Consider the following 14,015-nt stretch of genomic DNA (forward strand, 5'->3'; position numbering starts at 1 on the left):
GACACTGCTAGGGACCAGGGATCCCGTTTTGAGAAGAAGCAGTGAGCACACACGCTTTCTAGAGGTGTGACGGAGGAGCTATGCACCCAACTCTTTAATATTGGCAAGCTTTAACCAAAAAGAAGATCATTTCTGGAAGTTCAATTCCAATTAAAGGCTTTTTTACAGTTTTGACCCTTCCCTGGGGGAAGTCCTGGCTTGTCACACCTAAAAAAAAAAAAAATTAGAAATGTCATCTCTGCCAATGAGAACATGGTCTCTCCTTAGAGTCAGAGCAGGTTTATAGACAGGGGAGGAGAGACCTTCACGCCAAGGTGTCCCAAAATGTCAAGGTCTTTTCGATTTTTCAACAATTTTTTGTACTTTCCTCATAATTCGTCTGTTTTGGCCTTTACTCCCAGACATATGCCCGTCATCTCCTCCCCCTATTGCGAAAATATTTACAATTTGCTGTCTGTCTAAAAAAGGGACCAAGGCAGTCTCTGCGAATCTTTGGTTAAAGTCTTCAGTAAAACACATCTGTTAGGCGAAGAATTGAAAACAAATGAAAGATTAATTGACATTACATTATCTTGGTAATCTTTAATCTCTTTATCGATGGTTTATCTTGATAAACTACTGCATTATGCAAGAAATAGGGACTCTACTTGGGTATCAAGTCATCGTATAAAATTTCAGTGTGTGCAGGAAGGCACATCAACGAAGCCCTTGCGTTTAATACACAGAGTTGCCACCCGTTGAAAAAAAATTACTGGATCTTAATGATTTTCTGGTTGATATAGTGATTTTCTTGGATAATCTAGTGAGTTATGTGCAAATCTAGGGATTTTTTGTTTAGGCAATATAAAAATCAATAGTAATAGTGATGAATCGGGGTGTTCCCATTTGAGCGCTTTCCCATTTGAGCGCCACGGAATTTTGTTCCATTTGAGCGCCATGGAATTTTGTTCCCATTTGAGCGCCACGGAGTACCATTTGAGCGCCAAACCCAAAATTGTGATTTTGCGGTGGATGAAGCGTGGTTTGCTGCCACATTGACCTGTAGAAATATTTATTGCCACGAAGACAACGAACAAAACTGAGGATTTTATTGGGTCAATGGTTGTGAAAATAACTTCCATTTATAGTATTATAAACTAAGTAAATATATATAGTATTTATGTATACCATATATATTTACTACTAAAGGTATATACAGGTACTTATGCATTATGCGGTATCCACCGCTATATACTGTATGAGGAAAACAGACATGAAGACTCGTCGGTAAATTTTTCGCAGTTGATATTATTGACATAAGAATAAAGTAAACATACCACTCGATACCTTTTTATGCTCTTTCCAAATAGAATAATCATTTTTTCTGATATGAATTTTACCCCCACCCCTATATATACCAATTCAGGGTATATATTTGCACATTAGGGGGGGGGGTAAATTTTATTTCTGATGTTAATGGGAGGTAAGTTTAAAATTTACCCCCACCCCCCTAATGTGCAAATATATACCCTGGATTGGTATACATAGGGGTGGGGGTAAAATTCATTTCCGACAAAAATGATTATTATATTTGGAAAGAGCCTAAAAAAGGCATCGAGTGGTGTGTTTACTTTATTCGTAAGTCAATAATATGATTTGAGAAAAATTTACCTGATCACCGAGCTATATCACCTAACATACACAAAATATTATCTGGCGCTCAAATGGGACACAACTGAACTAATTAAAATACGGCGCGCAAATGGGAACTTCCCATTTGCGCGCCATGGCGCTCAAATGGGAAAGCGCTCAAATGGGATACACCCGATGAATCACTAGGGGTGGCGACCCTATTGCTACATCCAATGGTGTTAGACCGGACTAATTTCAGTAATGTGTACTCGTAAAATACGGGTTTGGCAAGCGAATTTCGTAAGATCCGAGCGACCAAAAAGAAATATTATAGGTACAAAAAAATTAAGAGAGAAAAAGTGGGTTTAATTTAAATAAATTTAAAATCCTCAAAGACGACTGTTAAGAAAAAGGAAAATAATTATAATATTTTTAAGTTGACAACATTAATGTTTAAGCTAACAATATTTTTACAAAGTGACCAATCCTTGTTGCCGGATCAAACACACCCTAGTAAAGAACGAACATTAGCCAATAGTAACCGAAAATTTAATAATAAATTGTACAAGAAAAACCCTGTTAAATGAGGAGGAATAGCCATTTGAAGCTGATAGAGGAATTCTAACTATTACTTCGGCAAATAGTATAGGTAAAAGTTATAAAAATCGAAAATGAAAGCGTAGAGGAGCCTCAACATGAAACGCCAAAACGCACTAGATGTAGCAACTTCCTTTGGGTGTCTGGCTATTTTTTGAGATTCCCATAATTTATTTTCGCCAACAAAACACATTTTTAACTTTTGGACACTGGGCTTGAGTTCATTCTTTACTAGGTTGCAGCAGATGCTGGAACCATGGTAAAATTTGCAATGACCGTCCCACGCTTTCATGTTCAGTCTGAAAAATTTAAGGTTTATCACATACCAAAAGTTTTCTTTTACTTGCAGTCGAAGCAATGTATTGTGGGGTAAACTTTGGGTACTTATGTATTATACTGCCAACACTAATGAAGTGAAATTAGGTTAATCCTAATGAAAAATACCAAAACATGATGAAAATATAATATTTTATAAAAAACTCCCCCCCCCTTAATGTGCAAACAGTAGCGTATCCAGGGGACACCCCCCCCTAGCGTACTCTAAAGTAATGTAATTTACTTAATTAACTCAAGTTTGCGTTAATTAAACTTGCTCCTGCCGCAAGCTTATCGGATCAACCTATTTTGTGCCCCCCCCCTAAAATTTTTTTTATCGGATTAACCTATTCTGCCCCCCCCCCCTAAAAAAATCCTGGATCCGCCCCTGTGTGCAAATATATAGCCCAAATTACATAATTCTAATGTATTCTGTCACCCACCACTTGTTTAAACCGGTTTGTCCTCGAGTTTTACACAGTGTAAACTTGAGTGTTGCCGGTATAATACATGAGTACCACGCTTTGTTTCTGCCTGGCAACATCTGGTAAAAATCCAAAAGCAAAGTTAATGTTTTAACCCATATTATGAAAATTAAAAATTAATGAATATACACTTTTTCACAAACATTTAAGAATAGACTCTCCTAGAAAACCAAAAATACTGTATTCCAACCGTAAAACTAATAGACCATGTGTCAGTGGATAAGACTGTTAGAGCACAATTAGCAGCCAAGTCTGTCAGACAAATGGCATAAAAAGGAAAAAAGGCATCCTATTAAGTACTATTTATATGAACTTTTCATGGAGACAGCCATTAACCAGGACTAGACCTCCGTAATTGAATGTTACACATTTGAATCATAGAAGCTTATTACACGCAGAAATGTATTCCATTCAATCAGGGAGTGAAAATTATTTCCCCCTCCCCAGCACAAAGTTCTAGGCATCTTGCCCCATCTCACACCTAAAGGTTTCAATACGGCCCCCAGCCATGAGACAAAACAGGACAGACTTGCCAAAGCTATTGCTCTGTATATAGTCATCTACGAGGAGAAAAGTACCCCCCCCCCTCTCTATTCGAATTCTTTATCCATCTGCATATACAAAACAATCTAATATCAATTTTCTTACTCTACAAATGCAGCTTGTACTCATAAAGGAAAGTTTGGCACTACTTTACTATGTATCACCAGGGGAAAAAAAAGCTCCAATGCCGAATTCAAACCCATGACCTAATATTGGATGTCAAATATTCTTCCTGTGAGCTAGCCGGGCTTTTTAGTTTATTTTAAACCCTTGGTCAATTCATCTATAATAAACATATAGGTTTCTCTAAAGTTACGCCCACTGTCCAATTATTTGGGCAGATTATAAATGTATGACCAACATATTGATCTTAAACTGATTTTTATGATCCTATTAATCAGTTTTTAGCTATTGGTAATTGCCTCAGACATTTTTTCCATACATTTTGCTTTAGTTGTTCTAATTCATTCATCATCTTGTATAATTTCCCATGACATTGTAATTTCGATTTGCCTTCTAACCCATATTTCGTTGTGCAATATTTTGTTTGCGATTCAATGTGATTCTCGCAGTCACTTGTTTCATGCCTTTTGCTTTAGCTGTTCGTAGACTAGTCATTCCTCGCCTAGTATAATTTCGCATGCGTATGCTTTCTATTCGATTGATCATGCTAATTATCACATTTTGTCTAACCGCAAAACTTGTTGTGCGTCATTTTCGTTTGCAACTCATTGTGATTCTTGTTGTCACTTGTCTTCTAATCGTAGATTTCGTTCTGAGTTATATTTGTTTGCGAATCGTTTTGATATGCTCTCCGAGGTCTTCTAAGCGCATATTTGGTTGTGTATTATTTTCATTTGGGAGGTGTTTATGGAGCCATTTTCGAAAAAAAAAATCACGCATATATAAATACCTACACAATAATTGTTCGCTTAAAGAGAGTATATGCCCACTAAACAACATGGCTAAGCATATCCAGAGCTATGCTAATCTGCTGCGGACGGCCACTGTGTGCGTGACCGTATTATCCAAAGATTTTGTTATTGCTTTCACTGTCTAATAAAAGCATTTGTCCCTATTGAACTGTTAAGCTATGCTAGAGAAAACTAATTTGTTTCTATGGATGCATGATGATTTATTTAAGCCTATCTTAGTTTTGAAAAGCTTTTTGAAAGCCCTAAATTTCAGTTGGGGGGGGGACTGGAGTCTGGGTGAGCGATTATCCCCTGCCCCTTAACAAATTACACTCATGCTTTTGTTACTTAGTCACGTTATGAAATTGCCATGTGAAATCAAAATTAGATAATTAACGCTCACATTTTTTTAGCTTCAAGTACCACTGACTTTTCGCTCACATTTTTTTAGACTTGAGACTTTGCCTTTTTTGAATATAAACAAACAAATAAAACACAACTCCAGGGTCTGATCAGTGATCCAATTTTCTGATTCAAGTACCAGTAACTTTTTGCTCATTCTATGGAGCACTTAATTGTTTCGTGTGGCAACCCTGCTAATACCGGAGATCCTACAACTGCGGAGCAAAGAGTTTTTGGCCAAGCTTCAAGCTCCAGGTTGATGAGGTTGCTAGTTATTTAGTTGATGATTTGATTGGAACAAAGAAATGTCTAAAGACTCGGGAAAGTTGCACATTGCTGTGGTTGGAGGGGGATTGGTAAGAAGCTACTTTTAAAATTTGTTGAGAAATGTCTTGAATCTCCATTTTAGGTAAACTTGGATGAAGTATGTTTTCATGATCTAATTTATTATTGTAGCGTTTTACTAAATCATTATCACCTGCTTCTTATGTATAAGGACACTTATAATAACTTACCTTTATAATTTGTCTTTGTTCAGGGGGGGGAGTACAGAAAAAAATTATAATACACATAAAAAATTTGCTTATGTAGATTTTTGTTACTTTTCTATGAGTCGCATATTTTTAGGGTGGGGGGGGGGTTCAAACACGGTAACAGCCCCCTGGATACGACCTTGACTCCAGTTATCATCACTGTTAATATTTTAGTCCTTCTTTATTTATCAAGGAATAAAATTATGGAATAGTAATTATAACAGGATTAATAAGATAAAAAGGTTTGAAGAATTTAGAAATAAAATTAAAAGAAGAAATTTATTTTAAATAATGAGTTTTTATATACTACTTGAGTAATTTATTTTCAATGGTTGTTTGATGTGTGTGGAGGAGTATAGTGGAGTGTGGATTGCTCTTTATTTATTTATTTATTTTTATTTATTACGGCGTCTCCAGTAGGAGCTGAGCGAGGAAAGATGTATTGATTTGGATAATCAGTATTGGTTGTGTAGTTACTTAATGTTTGTAATCGGTTTTAAAGTTATTTTCATTCCTGGCGCGCCCCCAGGGCACATTTTTTTGCGATTTCGTGGGTAGGACATGCCTATAAACAGTCTTAAGGATGCTTTTATTCCTGAAACATCCCCAGGAGAATGTTCTGGATACGGCACTATAGGTAAGTTCCTGAAAGTCCGTTTTCTAATAATTTCTTTCCAATTTGACTAAGCTTATTATTTTGCATTCTATTATCATGTATATGTTAATTATTTACAAACGACGTCACGAAGCCCCGCCTCTTATTGTCATTTAGAGAGCGGCTGTGATAATTAAAAGTGCGACATATGTCATTTTGGTCAAAAATAAGTTATGTATGTGTCCTGGGTAAACTCAGTACGAGGAATCGACTGCTGAAGTCAGAATTATCCTATCTTATTCTGTTATGAAAATAAAAAGACATACGCCAGTTTTGACAGAAGAGGATTTTCCTTTTTTGTCAAGGAAAAGGAGACATGCACCAAAAATGGATTAATTTCAGATTCAATCAAAATACTTTTGACAGAAGAGGACTATCTTACTTTATAGGGAAAAGGAAACATACGCCATAAAATGAAATACTTTTGAATTCGCTCGGAATACTTAAATTTAATTTATACAACTGAAAAGAGCATAAAAAGTTGATTTAGAAAACGTTCCTTTATCTCCATTATTCTCATCCTTCAGAGTAACCACAGCCGACAAACTTTTTTTCTGTTTTTTGGCTCTCCTGAATTCAATCTTATCATGATGAATATATATTCATTGCAGATTGTCACAGGGCCAGGGGCGGATCCAGGATCTTTTTTAGGGGGGGGGCAAAATAGGTTGATCCGATAAACTTGCGGTAGGAGCAAATTTAATTAACGGAAACTTGCGTTAATTAAGTAAATTACACTACTTTAGACTACGCCAGAGGGGGCCCTCCCCCTGGACCCGACACTGCACAGGGCTATTGTAACACACAGAATACTACTCAAAACATTAATTCAACAACACATAAAAACTAGAAAAAACGCCCTAGATACATACAATATGGTTTAACACTTGCCAATGAGCACTGAGCAACATGCTCAGCGGTTGTCACGTAAAAGTGTGCATATTTGAACCAGTCAAACGTATGGTTCCAGATATTTCGACCATACTAGTGAAAACAAGTTTTTCCCAAAGTTCTGTTTCCCTCAAACATTAATTTATATTATTTTCAAAAATTATATGAAATTGTCGGAGGGGGGTAATTTTTATGTGCACTACTTTATGAGGGCAAGCTACATTCGTGCAAAAAACAGAGATCAAATCAAAAAAATCTTTCTCGAAAAAAAAAAATAATAGTTGCCAACCCCTCATCCCCATTCCCACTTATAGCATTAACGAGCAGCCCTCTTCCTGTCCATGTACTAGTTTAAGGTGGCTATTTTTTCAAAAAAAAATCAAGTTTTTCTAATTGGAGTAAAGAGTGAAGTTGAAATGTGAAATGAACAAAAGATTATTGCTTGACGCCTTAGGCGGTGTACATGTGAAAACTAGTGCAAATGTACTGACTGAGGATATTTCCCAATGTTTGTAGTATTATGTAAAACTATCGCTTTATTACAAACACGAAACCCACGCGTTAGAAACAAACATATTTTATTTTAATACCATAAAAAATATCCTGAAGCCTTCATCTGTCTAATGAATAAAAAATCCTGGTACTGTTTTACTAAACGGACTCTTTTATATACGGCAATGCAAACCAGTCACCAAATAGACCGAGACGCGTGATGAGAAACAGGTTTCCGCTGCCTTCTGGGATATAAACAAAGGCAAGAACTGTATTTAAATTGTTGTTTTTTGGGGTTTAGGGGGGGGAAGGTACATAGGGTAGGTTAGGTTACGTATTTAATATATGGTATGCCTTGCCCCCCCCCAATGTGCAAATATATAGCCGAATTTTGTTTCTAAACTATTATATATTCATCCTATTTTATTTTATTTGATTAGCATTAACCAAACTAGCACTGTATAAAAGAGTACATTTAGTAAAAGAGTACCAAAATCCTATATTAATTTGTGTTTTCAGTGAAGCGCTAGTTTTGCATAATCCTAAAATGTTACGGAAATGTCACCAGTCAGTTCATTTATCATAATTTTTAGATATATGTTGCATTGTCTGAAGCAATAGTGTTTGTTTGTTTTAAGCTTTGCTCAACTCCATCAGAAACTCTTTCAGAAGAACTTGTTTTTTAAAACTAGTTTTTGGACTTTTTTTGTTTTTAGAAAAATTATATAAAACTTTGAATAATAAACATGGAAACCACTTTTTGTTGCTACTTGGAAGGAATAAGAGTGAACAACACGAAAATTCTCCTTACTTTACTGACCATCAGCTTTCAGTCAGGACATCTTACGATCCCTCTGATTGCGGAGCAACACAGCTGCTATTGCAGCGGTTTCCGGAATAAACCACACCAGACTTTTCCAGAACAACGGTTTATTTCCAGAATAAATTGTTTCAAGAACTTTCAAGTGCTTGAGTAAATAGTAAGCAGTCTTAGCACAGTTAAATACAAAAACAATGAAGATGCAGAGTTTGACAATATTTCGGACACGCATAATTCTAATTTCAGGAGTTCTCTAATTACTTGTTGACAGGGTTTCCATCTGGTGGAAATAAAAATCACTAAATTCGTAAAACAAATCACTAAATGAGCACATAAATCACTAGATTATTGACTAGAAATCACTAAAAATATTTTATTCTTTATCATTGTAATTAATAATTGTTTTGTTTCTTTACCATGTTCTATACAGGTGCACCTAAAGGAAGGGGGTAAAATTACACCCCTAGATGTTTAGATGTAACCTCTTTGAAATTTAGAAAAATGCCTTTTTGCATCTTTATGCAGATAATAGAACAACATCCTTGCTTCCTCCCTGTATTTTCCCAAACGGGTATCCTTGGCTTATATATATATATATATATATATATATATATATATATATATATATATATATATATATATATATATATATATATATATATATATATATATATATATATATATATATATATATATATATATTTCCCTGAGGGGTGTGGGGGGTTTACCATCCTCAAAGACATAATTTACAGAACTTTCAACTATATTGAAATAAATGACTATTTCAAATTTGTGATTAGCTGTGTGCGGCGAACTGGTGGGCGCGACAGGGAGGTTAGTTGCTCTCCAAACAGTTTCGACTAGCCTATTAAAAAAGGGACTAGCTCTCTCAATTTACAATTGCATGAGTCTTTCTTGAAGTCTCTACGATAACATTTTCTATAAAAAACCCTATTTGCCCCCAGGGCATGACCCAACCATTGCCTTGAAGGCTGTGAGGGGGGAGAAGTTATTATCCTTAAAGACCTAATTTCCAGAACTTTCAACTCTGTTGAAGAAAATGGCTATCTCAAAATTTTGATTGGATGTGTTTGGGGAAATGGTGGGCGTGAGAGGGGGGTTAGTTGCCCTCCAATTAGTTTCGACTAGCCTATTAAAAAAGGCACTAGCCCTTTCAATTTCCAATTGCATGAGCCCTTTTTGAAGTCTCAACGACAACGTTTTCTATAAAAAACCTTATTTGGCCCCAGGGCATAACCCAACCATTGCCTTGAAGGCTCTGAGGGGGGGGGTTATTATCCTTAAAGACCTAATTTCCAGAACTTTCAACCACGTTGAACAAAATGGCTATCTCAAAATTTTGATTGGATGTGTTTGGGGAAATGGTGGGCGTGATAGGGGGGTGACTTGCCCTCCAATCAGTTTCGACTATTAAAAAGGGCACTAGCCCTTTCAATTTCCAATCGAATGAGCCCTTTTTGAAGTTTCTGCGAAAATTTTTTTTATAAAAACCTTATATGCCCCCAGGCATAACTTCCAACCCTTGCCCTGAGGGCTCTGATGGGGTTTGTCGTCCTCAATGACATAATTTACAGAACTTTCAACTACGTTGAAGAAAATGCCTATCTCAAAATTTTAATTGGATGTGTTTAGGGAAATGGCGGGCGTGAGAGGGGGATTAGTCGCTCTTCAATCACTTTCGAATATTAGAAATTGCACTAGCCCTTCCAATTTCCAATCAAATGAGCTTTTTGAAGTTTCTACGACAACGCTTTCTATAAAAACCTTTTCTATAAAAACCAGGGCATAACTTGCAACCCTTGCCCTGAGGGCTCTGAGGGGGTTATCATCCTCAAAGACCTAATTTCCAGAGCGTTTAACTACGTTGAACAAAATGGATATCTCAAAATTTTGATTGCATGTGTCTTGGGAAATGTTGGGTGTGAGAGGGGGGGTTAGTTGTACTCCAATTACTTTCGACTATTAGAATGGGCATTAGCCATTTTAATTTCCAATCGAGTGAGCCCTTTTTGAAGTTTCTAAGACAACGCTTTCTATAAAACGTTATGTGCCCCCAGGGCATAACTTGCAAGCCTTGCCCTGAGGATTGTGGGGGGAGTGTCATCCTCAAAGACATAATTTCCTGACTTTCAACTACGTTTAACAAAATGCTTATCTCAAAATGTTGATTGAATGTGTTTGGGGAAATGGTGGGCGTGGGAGGGGGGTTATTTGTCCTCCAATTACTTTGAAATATTAAAAAGGCCACTAGCACTTTGAATTTCCAATCAAATGAGCCCTTATTGAAGTTTTTACGACAACGCTTCCTATAAAAACCTTATTTGACCCCAGGGCATAACTTACAACCCTTGCCCTGAGGGCTCTGAGGGGAGTTTCCTCCTCAAACACCTAATTTCCAGAATTTTCAACTACGTTGAACAAAATGGCTATCTCAAAATTTTGATGATATGAGATATACATTTATTAAAAAAGAAAACAAACACTATTCGCCTTTCGCCTGCCAAGAAAGGCAATAAGCTTGAAAGGGCAAGCGAGGTTATCAGTCTCAGCTAATTAAAATAACATTCATACCTTGCTACTCAACACACAAGGAACTTATCTGATGAAGGAATAAAGGAAAAAAGAGAGAAAGAGGAAAAGACAAGAAGTAGATAGAAAAAAAAGCAAAGTAAATCGGGGAAATACCATAAATGGAATGACAACCTGGAGTGGACATAACACCAAATTCACTCACGAGATAAAAGAAACTTCTTTGCCCGTGACTTGAAAGCCGGAAGACTAGGCGCATTTTTCACACACTCGGGCAATATATTCCAAACATGGGGACCATAATGGCGAATCACAAAAGATGTCCGAGTGGTACTCCTAAACTCATGAGTTAGGTCATCTGCTTTTCTTTTATTATGATCATGACGGTCTCTATTAAAAGTAAAAAGATTTTCAAAAGCAGGGGTGAGCAGCTGATTCAAATATTTATACGAGAAAATCGCGACTTGGTAATCTCGAATTTGGGATACTTCCATTAACTTATTCTTTTTAAAATGCTCATGAGCAGGAACCTCATCAGAATCATCAAATTCAGATAATAATTTTACAGCTCTATTCTGAAGTTTTTGTACTCTTTTGAAACATGTTACAAAATTACTTGCCCATATAGAGCATCCGTAGCTAATATATGGGTAAAATATAGAAAAATAAATCATTTTCAGGATCTTTTTGGGACTAGATTTTTAATTCTTCGCATCACCCCAAGGCCTCTGCTTAATTTTTCAGCTATTGCACTTGAATGGTTTTTCCACGACAGGTTTTCATCAATTAAAAACCCCAAATACTTCGTTGTTGCTACTCTCTTTATCACATTTTCTTGAACCGTGATATGGTCATTTCCAGCACTAGACGAAAGTCTAGAAAATATCATGAAAAAGGCTTTAAAAAAGTTTAGGGTTAACATATTTTGCTGAGAAAAGGTTAGAAATTCAGAAACTGCATTATGAATTTTATTATATAAAACATCAAGTGAAGGCGCTGCCAGAAAGAGCAAAGTGTCATCTGCAAACAGGATGACACCAGCCTCTGACAGGTAGTATTTCACTCGATCAATGAAAATAATGAAAAGTAGAGGTCCCAAGATTGACCCTTGTGGGACCCCACACTCTACTTTCTTTTTTGAAGATTGGATGTGTTTGGGGAAATGGTGGGCGTGAGAGGATGGTTAGTTGCCCTCCAATCACTTTCGACTATTAACTAGGCCACTAGCCCTTTGAATATCCAATCGAATGAGCTTTTTTTCAAGTTTCTACGGCAAAGCTCAATAAAAACCTTATATTCCCCCAGGACATAACTTACAACCCTTGCCCTGAGGGATGTGGGGGGATTGTCTTCCTCAAAACATAATTTCTATCTGGGAACGAACTACGTTGAACAAAATGGCTATCTCAAAATTTTGATTGGATGTGTTTGGGGAAATGGTGGGCGGGGAAGGGGTGTTATTTGCCCTCCAATTACTTTTGGCTATTAAAAACAACACTAGACATTCCAATTTCCAATCGAATGCCCGCTTTTCGAAGTTTCTACGACAACTCCTTCGATACGAAGTGCTCTGGTCTAAAAAAAAAAAAAAAAAAAAAAATCATTATTGTGCAAACGGCGTTCTTTACTTAGGCAGCCGTATTGCGCTGCCTATGATGTTAACGCTCTGGGGTCTATGTCTGATATAGACATATGGTGGGAAATCGAAAGTTTTAACGGCGGTATATTTGCATAAATGCTAATCTGGAGCATATTAGGAACAGTAATGAATCACTAATTTGCGTTTTTTTTTAATTAGCTTCCTGTATGATTTATTCGATTGAATCATGAATCTACAAGCTATATCGTGGAAAATGACTAGATTTAGGAAAAAATCACTAGTCTTAGTACAAAAATCACTAGAAATCACTAGCTAGGAGAAAATCACTAGGCAACATAAAAATAACTAGAAATAATGATAAATCACTAGAGGTTGCAACCCTGCACCTGTTGATTGTAATAACCAAACTGCATCTGCAAACGTGATACGGGAGCATTTTACGTTTATTACCCGTAAGATATAGTTGTATGCGTTGCTCCGGAACACATACATGGTGCTAAGGTGCCTTGGCACCTGAAGTCTAATTAAATTTGACGTTCTAACTCCCTATCAGGCACTGTCCTCAGCACGGATTGAGAGAGACATCCGTAGATGGACTCCTTTGACACTACAAACAAGTCCCCAAAGGGCCTTGCCTCCACTTCACTGAGAAATTGAAGCGACCATGAAAGTAGTGGTATTTTCTTGCCGACATAACCATCTCCCTCTTATGCTGTACCTCTCATGTCACCACAATGCCGAACTAGAGTCAAGCTCAACAGGGTCACCTTTCCCCGCAGACGTTAACAGACCCGTTCCCCTGGCAGTGGGTTCCCTAGACAGTAGATAGATAGTGGGTTAGCTAGTACAGTTCGATAGACCTGCTGTCTACTGTTTATAGCTACCTTTATAACATGCAAGTCGTCAAAACGTTAAGATTTGAAAGGAGAGGGGGAAATACAGGCACATACCTAGGATTTTTTTTTTGGGGGGGGGGAGTAATAATAAAAAAAAATTAATAGTTTGAATAAGAAGTGCTTAGGAGTTTCAGGTGTCCATACACTATCCCTAAAATAAATTCTATTAACCACCTTCCCAAAATTTCGGTAATGTGCTCCAATGATTATAACTAAGGACAGGGAGGGTAAATATACCTTTATGTAAAAAAAAAATCAAATGAGCCAAGTTGTAAATTATAAGAAACTCCATTTATCTTTAACTCTTCTCGAAATATGCCTGACAGGACAGTACACAAAGTAGGATTTCATTTTCCTTTTGTAACTTTTAGGATAACTTAAATTGGTTTAAACTAAATTCTTAATTTGGTTGATTATAATATTCTGACGGGATTTGAAAATTGAATGCCTAGAAGAAGTCGAAACTAAACAGGCGCGTTTATTCCAGAAAGGCTAGTTACCATATGAGTTAAAAGTTAATCAGTCCTACTCGATTATCATAACGTGTTCTTTTTTGCGTTTCAAATGTTTAATTATTACCTGTTTGTTATTTCAGGTCGGAGCACTTAATGCATGCTACTTGGCAAAGAGAGGATTCGAAGTTCACGTTTACGATCTTAGAGAAGGTAACTGTTACATAATCTGTCACATCTATTTAGTCTTTACGTAATG

General features: G+C 36.6%; 1 protein-coding gene across 1 annotated transcript in view; it reads left to right on the top strand.

Annotated features, from left to right (window-relative positions):
* Window positions 1-5,085: 5,085 nt before the first annotated feature.
* cn (Kynurenine 3-monooxygenase cn) overlaps window positions 5,086-14,015 on the top strand; it is a 37,311-nt gene continuing 28,381 nt past the window's right edge. Inside the window, exons 1-2 of the mRNA XM_089103524.1 lie at window positions 5,086-5,223; window positions 13,900-13,969. Coding sequence (XP_088959650.1) covers window positions 5,173-5,223; window positions 13,900-13,969 — 121 coding nt within the window. The 5' untranslated portion in view covers window positions 5,086-5,172. The remainder of the gene's footprint in view (window positions 5,224-13,899; window positions 13,970-14,015) is intronic.

This window comes from Artemia sp. Qi Xiang Cuo, chromosome 1 (assembly GCF_049724085.1).
Source record: "Artemia sp. Qi Xiang Cuo chromosome 1, ASM4972408v1, whole genome shotgun sequence".
Classification (NCBI taxonomy): Eukaryota; Metazoa; Arthropoda; class Branchiopoda; order Anostraca; family Artemiidae; genus Artemia; species Artemia sp. Qi Xiang Cuo.